This window comes from Agrilus planipennis, unplaced genomic scaffold (assembly GCF_000699045.2).
Source record: "Agrilus planipennis isolate EAB-ADULT unplaced genomic scaffold, Apla_2.0 scaffold103, whole genome shotgun sequence".
In the NCBI taxonomy this organism is placed as follows: Eukaryota; Metazoa; Arthropoda; class Insecta; order Coleoptera; family Buprestidae; genus Agrilus; species Agrilus planipennis.
The window spans coordinates 879,048-889,671 of record NW_020438959.1 but is presented as its reverse complement, the minus strand read 5'-3'; the positions used below and the strand labels follow the sequence as shown (position 1 = coordinate 889,671).

At 31.1% G+C, this 10,624-nt stretch overlaps 3 protein-coding genes across 4 annotated transcripts; 1 reads left to right on the top strand and 2 right to left on the bottom strand.

Moving 5' to 3' along the window:
• Positions 1–631: 631 nt before the first annotated feature.
• On the top strand, positions 632–4,016 carry LOC108736760 (putative tricarboxylate transport protein, mitochondrial). The gene is made up of 7 exons (XM_018469321.2): positions 632–774; positions 933–1,321; positions 1,461–1,697; positions 2,521–2,610; positions 2,802–3,009; positions 3,119–3,513; positions 3,775–4,016. The coding sequence occupies exons 2-7, from the start codon at positions 964–966 to the stop codon at positions 3,999–4,001; spliced, it is 1,515 nt and encodes a 504-aa protein (XP_018324823.2). The 5' UTR covers positions 632–774; positions 933–963; the 3' UTR covers positions 4,002–4,016.
• A 270-nt stretch (positions 4,017–4,286) lies between these two features.
• LOC108736759 (SWI/SNF-related matrix-associated actin-dependent regulator of chromatin subfamily B member 1) lies at positions 4,287–7,233 on the bottom strand. Of its 2 annotated transcripts, XM_018469319.1 has the most exons (8): positions 7,009–7,233; positions 6,757–6,947; positions 6,542–6,701; positions 6,334–6,481; positions 5,071–5,282; positions 4,817–4,993; positions 4,600–4,738; positions 4,287–4,541 (listed from the first exon to the last, which is right to left on the bottom strand). In XM_018469319.1, exons 1-8 carry the CDS (start codon positions 7,087–7,089, stop codon positions 4,519–4,521), a joined length of 1,131 nt encoding a protein of 376 aa, XP_018324821.1. In that variant the 5' UTR covers positions 7,090–7,233; the 3' UTR covers positions 4,287–4,518. The 2 variants fall into 2 exon arrangements, with proteins under 2 accessions (XP_018324821.1, XP_018324822.1); XM_018469320.1 differs by having other exon boundaries at positions 4,287–4,738.
• Positions 7,234–7,624: 391 nt separating this feature from the next.
• LOC108736733 lies at positions 7,625–9,776 on the bottom strand. Its single transcript, XM_018469283.1, has 2 exons — positions 9,339–9,776; positions 7,625–7,845 (listed from the first exon to the last, which is right to left on the bottom strand). The coding sequence occupies exons 1-2, from the start codon at positions 9,553–9,555 to the stop codon at positions 7,652–7,654; spliced, it is 411 nt and encodes a 136-aa protein (XP_018324785.1). The 5' UTR covers positions 9,556–9,776; the 3' UTR covers positions 7,625–7,651.
• Between the last annotated feature and the right edge of the window lie 848 nt (positions 9,777–10,624).

Here is a 10,624-nt window from a genome sequence, read left to right as displayed (position 1 = left end):
TGCCGGTAAGTTTAATATAATATTAATAATAATATTAATTTTATGTATTTCTTTGTATTGTGTAAACTTAACGACTTTGATTTTAAACCAATTTGTAATAAATCATCCAAAACTTTTGAAAAACTTAAAATCAGAGGTCAGACATATATTTATGTGTTAGCGATATTTCACCCTTTTTTTAGTGAAATATTGAAAGTGTACCTGATTATATAAATATTATTAACATATGCCTCAAAAAGATACGACTCATGATAACGAGACGTATTTCAGATATTCAGGTTTTGAGACAAATTGCTCTTAAGAAAATATATATTTGTCCTAAATTTCTGTGTAAACATGTTTGCGTTGTGTTTATTATTTGTAATAAGTACTGTAATAATTAAATGAAGTACTTGACACTAATCTTAGAAAAGTTTAGTGAACTCCAGTTTCAATTTTTTTTTAATTCTTAAGCACCATAAATCGTTTATTTATTAATTATTTTGTAAAACTATTGTTGACCTATTCGTGCACAAGTTATTTCATTTTATTGAACTTACTAACAACATCACAGTATTTCCTTTTAGGTGGAATAACCGGTGGTATAGAAATATGTATAACATTTCCCACTGAATATGTGAAAACGCAACTTCAACTGGATGAAAAGGGTGCACAAAAAAAGTACTCTGGTATCTGGGACTGCTGTACAAAGACTGTTAAAAATCACGGCTTTTTCGGTTTATATAGAGGATTAAGTGTACTTTTATATGGATCTATCCCTAAAAGCGCAGTGAGGTAATAAAGTCATAATTTGGTTTAAGCTTTTGAAGCGATTTATTGACCGCGAGGTGTTTTTTTGAAAACTGCGACCTCAAAGTTCGCAGAGAAACACTTTGCGTTCCATTTTTGCAATCCATTATTTTTATTTTCACCATTTTCGTTTGTCCATACAGATTTGGGGCCTTTGAAACGTTTAAGAACCAAATGAAAGATGAAAAAGGTAATTTAACACCAGTTGGTCGTCTTCTGTGTGGTCTTGGAGCTGGTGTTAGTGAAGCAATCTTCGCTGTTACCCCAATGGAGACGGTCAAAGTCAAATTTATTAACGACCAACGAAGCGGTAACCCAAGATACAAAGGATTCTTCCACGGGGTAGGAATGATAGTCAGAGAACAAGGGTTGGGCGGTGTTTACAAAGGTTTAACGGCGACAATAATGAAGCAAGGTTCAAACCAAGCCATCAGGTTTTATGTAATGGAAACTTTGAAGGATTGGTATAGGGAAGGAGACCCTAACAAGCCCGTTCCTAAATACGTTGTTGGTGCCATGGGAGCTGTAGCAGGTACCATTTTTAAAAATATTTCTTGGGGTGTCATATTCCAACGGTTTTCCTTTCGCTCTTCATTTTTTCCCTCCATCTTCCTTCATTCTTTTTAAGAATTACTATTGATTATATAATTATGATTAATCATATTTTATAGGAGCTGCTTCCGTATATGGAAACACACCAATAGACGTGGTAAAAACAAGAATGCAAGGTCTCGAAGCACACAAATATAAAAATACAGCAGACTGTGCCCTGCAGATCTGGAAGAACGAAGGACCTTTTGCCTTTTATAAAGGCACCGTCCCAAGACTTAGTCGTGTCTGTTTAGATGTTGCAATAACCTTTATGATTTACGACAGTTTCATGGAATTATTCAACAAGGTTTGGCCTTAATGTTAATCCAAACCACCTAACAAAATTCTGGATAGCATGAAAAAAAGCAGGAATTTAAATTTTCGAAATGGGTAGTATAAGTTTGCGAAGATGTTACAGGTGGTTCCCCTACGTGCCATCCGCGTATCAACGAGCAACAAGTCATTTTTCAATGAACCTTTGTAATATTTTTTAAAAACTTTTTATATAAGGTGATTTTTTAGCAATTTTAATCTTTTGAGGCTGTAAAATGTTCACTGTACCTCTACCATGATCTTTTTTAAATCGTGTACATGTTTCAAGTTTTAAGTTCTATTTTTATACTGTCGACTGCCAAACTACTTTATTTTAATGCCAAATTTTATATCTCAATCATGCATTTTCTCTTTTAGATTTTTATTATGTTATTTGCAAAAATTGTTTGCGTGAAATATTGTTGGTAATTGTATATTAGCGCACCGTACTCATTGCATTGCATAAACATTCCATTATTATTTCTTTTTCTATTCTCATTTGCTTTTGCATTATTTTCAGTGTCATTAAATGGTACAAATAAAAATTAAAGAAAATTCAAAAATGAAAACCATTTTTAATACATACCTACGTTTTTGTTTTTAATATGTAGGTAATTACGAAATTATTTTTCATTAAGTAGCATTTGTAGGTACTTAAATTTTATGTTCGTTAAAGTACTTTGGATGGGAAAATAAACTATTTTAATTAACGTTTTCTTTTTCTACGAGTGAATCTACTGCTAAGATGACATTGTCAAAATAAAATGACATAGTTATCACATACTAATCGTATGTTCTGTAGAATTTAATGTCCTAAAATGGCCCCAGGCCCCCCTTTTACGCGCGAATGGTTAAACGACAACAATTGTGCGGCAGCAGCTGCTCCGCCAAAGAAAGGCTTGTCTGGCATAATTGCTGGTAACTTCATCCCTTCTATAGTTTTTTGTTTTGTGGAAAAGGGGAAGTCTTGGAAAGACACCCAGCCGTCTGTACGACTGGGTAGTGGCGGATTGCCTCTGGGGAGGACCTGCCAAAACTAAAGCCCCTCTACCCTCTGGTCGTATAGGACCATTTCCTTTAGTTAATTAAGACAATAATTACTTTTCAAGGGGGTATAACCGGTGCGGCAGATACGTTAATAACTTATCCAACTGAATACATAAAAACGCAATTGCAACTAGACAGCAAATCAAGCACCAAACATTATAATGGCATGATAGATTGTATAATTAAAACTTATAAACATTTCGGTATTCTTGGTTTCTACAGAGGTCTTACAGTACTTTTAATTGGAGCGGTACCAAAAAGTGCAGTACGGTAATCAATACATATTTAATTAATATCTTACTGGTCATAATTCACAACCACTAAGTAATTAAATGTTAAATTAACACTTGTTTAAGAGCTTGCGTTTGATTCCTTAAAGGTTTGGAACGTTCGAAATTTTAAAAGAGCGCAGTACCATGAGAGACGAAAGGGGTAACTTGACCGGTGGTGGACGTGTATTATGCGGACTGGGAGCAGGAATATCTGAAGGAATCTTGGTAATAACACCCATGGAAACACTTAAGGTAAAATTCATCGACGACAGTCGTAAAAAGAATCCAAGGTTCAAAGGATACCTTCATGGCATAAGACTTATTATAAAAGAAGAGGGGGTCTCAGGAATTTACAAGGGCTTGCTACCAACTGTAATAAAGCAAGGATCTAACCAAGCGATCAGATGGTATACGGTAGAAACACTGAAATTAATGTACAAAGGAGATAACCTCGCCTTACCAATACCAGCATACATATCTGGGCTAATTGGGGTGATAGCAGGTATTATTCACAAGATATTTAATAAAATAAACAGGAGATAGTAATAATTAATAAGTTTTAATTGCCTACCTGGCCAATTAAATGGGACTGCCTAGAAAGTGAATGCAAGAGGAATAAATAGTCTTAATAACAACATAAATATGTTATTTTGAATCATGCATAATGACCAACATTTAATCTTAATCGTTAATCTCCCTAGAATTTTCTTTTCTATATCAGAACTCTAATTTAAAGTGAATTTGAAAAATACTTGAATTACAGGGGTGGCTTCTGTATACGCTAACACCCCAGTTGATGTCGTTAAAACTAGAATGCAAGGACTTGATGCTAAAAAGTATAAAGGAACACTAGATTGCATTGTAAAAATTTGGAAAGAAGAAGGTCCTTTTGCATTTTACAAAGGGACCATTCCTAGATTAGGAAGAGTTTGTTTAGATGTTGGGATGTCTTACGTCATATTTGACAGTTTAATGAAATTACTCACTTAATGAACTACTTTAAACAGCTTTGGTATCTGGATTAATTAAAAATAGATTAAGTGATATTATATTGTACTTTAAGAAAAAAATATCAGAGCTATTAATAAAAGAAAAAGAAGTCAATTATATAAGCATATTGTATATTCATTTTTATTCACCACGATTTTACGAAAAAAAATATATTCACTGTTGAAATATATACCATATAAAAATGCCTACAAAAGAATTTAAAGGGATTTTCGTCCTTCATTTAAACCTAAAGCTGATAAGTCCACATGAATCATTTTTAATAAATGAAAGAGGAATATAAACTTTAATTTGTCAAATCAAAGGTAATGAATAGATTTGTGTCACGAGCATTACTACCAATGATCTCAATTCATGCATTAAATAGAATAGACAGTAGAGTCGGATTGTAAAAAATTAGATCTAAACATGCAAATCGCGCGTGGACTAGGAACGGACCGCAAAATGCATTCGGAGTCCTTTTCTTTCCACATCCGCCGAATGCCGGCCGTTTGCAAGTTTAGGTCTTCTTAATAATTAGCCCTAAAAAAATTAAACATTTTTTTTCGTCATGTTCCCCGGCCCTAATGAAATTACCAACCGGGAGTGGTGTTCGCCAATCGGCGTATTCGTCGCGTATTTCGATCTTGATCCCTGATCTTCTTCTCCATCTCGGCATCAGTCAAAGTTTCTAAGAAGGGAGACCATTGGTCAGACTCACTTGGAGGCCGGAACGGCACCTGCACAGGTAATTTTTAATAACATCCATTTAACATAACAACTAACAGTAAAAAAGAAAACAGAATGGAATTATTTACCTCTATTGTTGGTAAGGGAGCTTCACTGAAGGCGTAAGTTCTTTGATGCCATGAAAGTTGCCCCCTAATAGAATAAGCGATTGCAGTAACAAATTCGCCTCCCAGACCCAATTCTGAACACAACTTTAAAGCAAATTCTTCTGGATTATTATCCTTTTCAGACATATCCCATTCAACCTAAAGGATATTAAATCAAAAATTATATTTTATAGACATCCCAAATAAAAGAAAAAAATTATTTTTTAATAACTCACCTGATCAACTAATGAAGTATTTCCCACGTGTATATTTAATTTGATTATGACCCTCTGGTCGCAGGAATCTTCCAAGATTCCTTGATTTTCTCCAGGAAACGCTTCTAACTGTTGTCTAATGGATTGTGCAATAGCAGGAACAAATGTCATTGGATTTAGATCTAGATCGTCACATAAAACCTCGGCAAACTGTTCTGGTGTTATTAAACTTTCTAAAAATGAACATAATGTCAACATATACAAGGTATTATAAAAAGTGTATTTTTTACCCAAAAAAATAAACTATTAGAAAACAAAATAGCTGCATTACTTTTCTAGATTTTTTACCCAAAGCATATCTATTTTATTTGATTTATTTATTTTTTTAATTCTACTTAAGCATTACCCAATTTAGAATATTAAACTGGATGGTCTACAATAAATTACTTACAGACCACCCTATACACAGTATTTTACAGTAAAACAAAGACAACACTTTTAATGACAATGTAAACAAATTATTTCATAAAAATACCAAAACGAGTACATAAACAAATTTGTCATGCACTAACATACTTTCATGCATTAAAATATTAATTGTTCACTCACGTTCTTCAGTATGTGTCGGTGCCTTTTGTTATATATGTATATGTATAAAATTATTGTTCTACGCTAAACGAAGCATAAATGGTCCAGTCTTTAAAGTTATTACCTTGACGCAATTTTTAAGGAGAAAGTTTTGATTGAGAAGTACCAAAATTGAGTATATTACACCATTCACAATCTGACAACTTGTAACTTATTATTTAATTAACAAATTAGGCAAAAAGTTTCCTTATTCATAATTCTTTTCAAAGTAATTGTAGATAGAACAAGAAACTTTTAGAAATCACAAGTGTTTAATTTTTAATTTTACTATAAATTTCCACCAAGCAGATTCAATTAATCATAATTAATTTGTATATAGACCACACTATATTCTGGTACATCTGAACTAAACATTTCAGTAAAATCAAAATTGTGCCAAGTACTTTGGACAGAAAAACCCGAAGAAATTAACAAAACAAGGAATTGTGTGATATAATAAGAATAGCAGTAGTGATGAAAAATTGCAACAAAACGCCTAACTCTGTAATAGTTTCTTTTTACTAAGGATTTTTCATTGGCTTATTTATTTCATAATCTATAGATAACTCAAAAAAATATTTTAATTGAAAACAAACATGTTAAATTAAAGAAAAATGTGTCAATCAAGCTAAAAAGCACAGGCTAATAACTGTTTACCATTTTTATTCCATGTAAATGTATCCCTTAGTTTTTGTCCTTCAATTTCCATGTCTAATCTAATAGGGACTAAGACTTCACTTTGTGAAGCATTCTCAATGTTTGTCTGGGGATCAGTATCATCAAAACAAAATGGGAATGTTCTAACCTGCAATGTAATTTAAGAAAATATTACCCTTCTATTTACCTTTTAATAAAAAATATATACCTTCTTGGTAGCAACCCTATTACGATTAATAGGTGTGGCTTGGGGTACAGCATCCAAATGGCTAGAATTTGGTAGTGAAGGAACCCAAGACATAGATTTCTTAGTTTTTGACTCCCTTGGCAATGGTGGATCAGAGGTATGAATACTTACAGCCTTATACCTTAAAAAAAATAAAAATTATGACTCATAGATTTTTGTGGCAATTCCAATCTTACTTTTCATCGTTTCCTTCAATTATATCTTCAACTTCAGTTGCTTTTAAAAGAGAAACACTACTGGCTAACACATGCTGACTTAAACCAAGTTCAATGAGCTTCTTTCGTTCTTCATTTGTAATAGTTCTCCTGTACATTCCAGGATACTTTTTATATAAGGAACCTCGGAAGAGGCGTAAGTAGTTTCCCACCTTCGAGCATTTGAGATAAATTATCATACAAAAATATTGTTTATGTTATTTCTTTTCTTACTTCTGATCCAACACAGTAATACTCTCCATTTTCTTCGAGTTGAAAGCTAATGGGTTTATCTCCATAAGTTCTTATTGCCATTTTATCTCAAAAAATTATCTGGATTATAATGCTGTTGGAAAGAAACTGACAATTGTATTTTTTTGTGTCTTTTTTGTAAATTATTTGTAAAATATCAACCATATATCACCAAAACCAAACTTTTATCTTCTTCTTCTTGTCAACTTGTCAAATGTTAACTCACAGATAAATGCATCATAGAAAAGTTATTCATGCACATCTTAAGCAGATATTCATTCAGCCCTCAGTTAGCACTTGCTACCAATTTTATAGCACGGGTTTAGGGAGATCATCCTAAATTCTAGAATAATATTATATTCATTAAGATTTTAGGTTGCAATAAAACATAAAACAACCACAATACTACGAATACTTGCTTAGTAAATGTAAAGTTTCATTTAATAAAATTTAAAACATTTAAAAGCATTTCTGTTCTCATTATTACGTGTATTTGTGCCCTAACACTGTGTTATTAAAAACATAATAATAAATAATGAAATTATTGTTTATTTGATATGATTGTACGTCTACTTATGTAAGGAAAAATAAAAACGCATTTCAGTGTATAATTTATTGTTTAACTTTACGTAAATTCGTGTTTTTTACAACAAGGCATAAAACTAAAAATACCATATAAAAATTCACTAAGTAAAAGGAAACTCATCATTGCATCTAAAATATATTCCAATTTCAAAACTGGAGTTTGTAATAGAAAAACGTAGACTAAACCACATATTGAAGTAGCAACAAAAATTACTGCAACAAATACTGACCATCCTGTAAAAAAACACCAAATATGTTTTAAAAATATGTAATATTATTCTTATTCTTATTCAACATAACTAACTTAACATTTCCTTACTATATGAAACATTTTGAAACTCAATAGTGGTTAATGTTAACTATTAATGTAAAAATTCATCTTTAATTTGTATTCACTATAAATTATTTCAACTTAATGAAGAAAAATTGTTACTGTTGTTACATCCTCGTCGGGAATCGAACCCGGGACCTTACGACTAACCGTATTTATTAGGTCACATATTCGTTTTAATGTATATTTATTAATACTATATGGAATACTTTGAAACTCAATAGTGGTTAATAGTAAATATTAATGTGAAAATTCAACTTTAATTCTTATCCATTATAAATTGCCTGCAGCAGCTTAGTGGTCAGAGCCAAAGGCCCCGGGTTCGATTCCCGGCGATGATGTGGCAACAGCAACAATTTTTATTCATTAACTTGAGGTAATTTATGGTAGATAAGAATTAAAGATGAATTTTTACATTAATATTTAACATTTTCTTTTTATTTAAAAATTATCAATCAAGCAGAAAAAATTCCCNTTTTCTTTTAATATTATTATTTTTTTATGCATTTTTAAGCATTTAAAAGCTTTTTATATTGTACCATGATATTTTTTTTGTAAGCCTAACATAATATTTCGTAAAGTTTATATTTAAATCTACTAACTGTCTCTTTACCGGTATGTTATAACACGTAATCTCCTGGCAAACATCAGTTCATTAAGGATCCCAGCAATGTTAAAATAAATCATGTGGATCATTCTTTCATCGCCACGTTTTAAATTAGGATGAGCTGCAATGTTTGGAAACAAGATAACTTTTAGCAACATTACCGATACACAAATAAAAAGGCCAGGCGAAGTTTTAAACATTGTTTTTACAAGTAAAAGCCAGTCATTCGATTTACATTTTAAAATAACACGCAACTAAAAGGATAAAAATGTTTCTTTGATTAAATATACCCAAATTCTTGGATACTTTTAAATGTTTCTTAGAAACAAAAATAATTATAGACAGTAAAATTGTCCACCGTTGTATTTGAAATGTTAATTTGTTATGATAAGATATGCAGACCATCAGTAAAACGTAAATCATATCTTTGTCGGCATTTTTTTTATTAATTATATTAAAAGGTATTTTTTAAAAGATGATGATTGCTTACAATAAAGTTCGATTTTCAATCGCAATAAGATAAATAACTTAACAAAGCTCTTGTTTCTACAAGAGTACCGGTGCGTAAAGCCAGCGGGGGTCCGAGTTCGATTCCCGGCGAGGGCGAAAGCAGCAAAAAAAATATTTTTAACTTGAGGTAATCTGTAGTGAGATGAAATTAGGTTGATTTTTCATAATTTCTAGAATTCGTTCATACTAGTGGAAAACCCTGATTGTATTGGAAATGGATCCACCTATTTTCTAAAGGCCTACATAAAATTAATAATAATAAGAACATTTTGTTCTCACCTTTATGTTGCTCCCTTAGCCTCTTGAACAAAAAAATTTTTAACAGTTCAGAGACGAGTAGCCCCAATTGTACAAGGGCGTCCGTTCCAATGTACGGGGTGGGATATTTTTTACTCAGGTACTTCGCGAGCAACATCATTATATTGCAAAAACTGAACACAGGGAAATAATACAAATTCACATACATCAGGACATCGAAAATCAGCAAGGCATCCATATCATCAATATATTTACGTATTTATTATTATCTATCTAGTACCTATTAATTTAGTTGCAAATGTTTCGTGACAACAAAGTCTTAATTTAAAAAAGTATTAAAATATCTTTTTGTGCTGTATTCGTAAATCACATTATTATAAAAGAGTTCTCAAGTGTAATGGCGTGTTTTTGGTTCAATTCATTTGTATCATTGCACACCCGGTATATATATACCTTTATTAGTCTTTTGTCAATTGTATAAGAATTTAATAAATTTAAATTTACCTATTTTATTAAATAATTTCTTGTTGTATAAGTGTATGTTGTAAAAATTGGTGATATTAATTTCATAAGAACATTTAATTTGGGTGTGTGCTATATTACAATATTATAAATAGTATTAAGTGTTTTAGTAATTTAAATTGTTTAAATTGGAAAGATAAAAACGTATGTAACTACTAATGGAATAATGATCACAATAATTAATATGTATCGTTGGATTTCCTGAAAGTGAAACAAATAAATAATATTAGAAAATTGATAGATAAATACTAAGTACACAAAATCTAACTTCGAAATTTACCATCCGAAGTTTACCTTCATAATCAATATTATTTTTATAATTTTCTGTATTGTTTTGCAAATTAACAATAAATAATTATTTTGTCTTTAAGTATATAGGTCCTTACTAAAATATTTATAAAAAAAATTTTAGAAACTAACTAATTTAGTCACTTACGTAAATATCGAAAGTTTGTGTGTTGAAATTAAGGACTAATAATTAATTTCCTAGAGAAATTAGGAAAATATTGAAATAAAAGCCTACACTAAAGACATTAGAAAAAAATTGCATAGTTTTGTAGCTTTGCAAAAAAATCTTTACGTTTATTTCTAAAATCTTCATCGCGGAAGACAGTTTTATTTTTACAATGGAGATTTTTTTGGATGGTATTTTGTCACCTCTAGCAATAGAAGCCAAGTTACATTTGCATAGTGCCGATATATTATTTATAGACCCATGTTGACCTGTACTTCGAAAATGATAAATAATAGCGGTTCTAGTAAAGTGGCATTTATTTTCGAAATAA

What these genes read in the sequence shown, in the direction of transcription:
- LOC108736733 (XM_018469283.1), bottom strand. Translation starts at nt 9,555, where the DNA reads ATGGATGCCTTGCTGATTTTCGATGTCCTGATGTATGTGAATTTGTAT. An exon ending in GCTAAGGGAGCAACATAAAG is followed by an intron (nt 7,846 to 9,338) that starts GTGAGAACAAAA and finishes GTTTTTTTACAG; the next exon opens with GATGGTCAGTATTTGTTGCA.
- LOC108736759 (XM_018469319.1), bottom strand. Translation starts at nt 7,089, where the DNA reads ATGGCAATAAGAACTTATGGAGATAAACCCATTAGCTTTCAACTCGAA. An exon ending in ATAGGGTTGCTACCAAGAAG is followed by an intron (nt 6,482 to 6,541) that starts GTATATATTTTT and finishes ATTACATTGCAG; the next exon opens with GTTAGAACATTCCCATTTTG. An exon ending in ATTGGCGAACACCACTCCCG is followed by an intron (nt 4,542 to 4,599) that starts GTTGGTAATTTC and finishes TAATTTTTTTAG; the next exon opens with GGCTAATTATTAAGAAGACC.
- LOC108736760 (XM_018469321.2), top strand. Translation starts at nt 964, where the DNA reads ATGAAAGATGAAAAAGGTAATTTAACACCAGTTGGTCGTCTTCTGTGT. An exon ending in ATTCAACAAGGTTTGGCCTT is followed by an intron (nt 1,698 to 2,520) that starts AATGTTAATCCA and finishes AAATGGCCCCAG; the next exon opens with GCCCCCCTTTTACGCGCGAA. An exon ending in GTACCAAAAAGTGCAGTACG is followed by an intron (nt 3,010 to 3,118) that starts GTAATCAATACA and finishes GATTCCTTAAAG; the next exon opens with GTTTGGAACGTTCGAAATTT.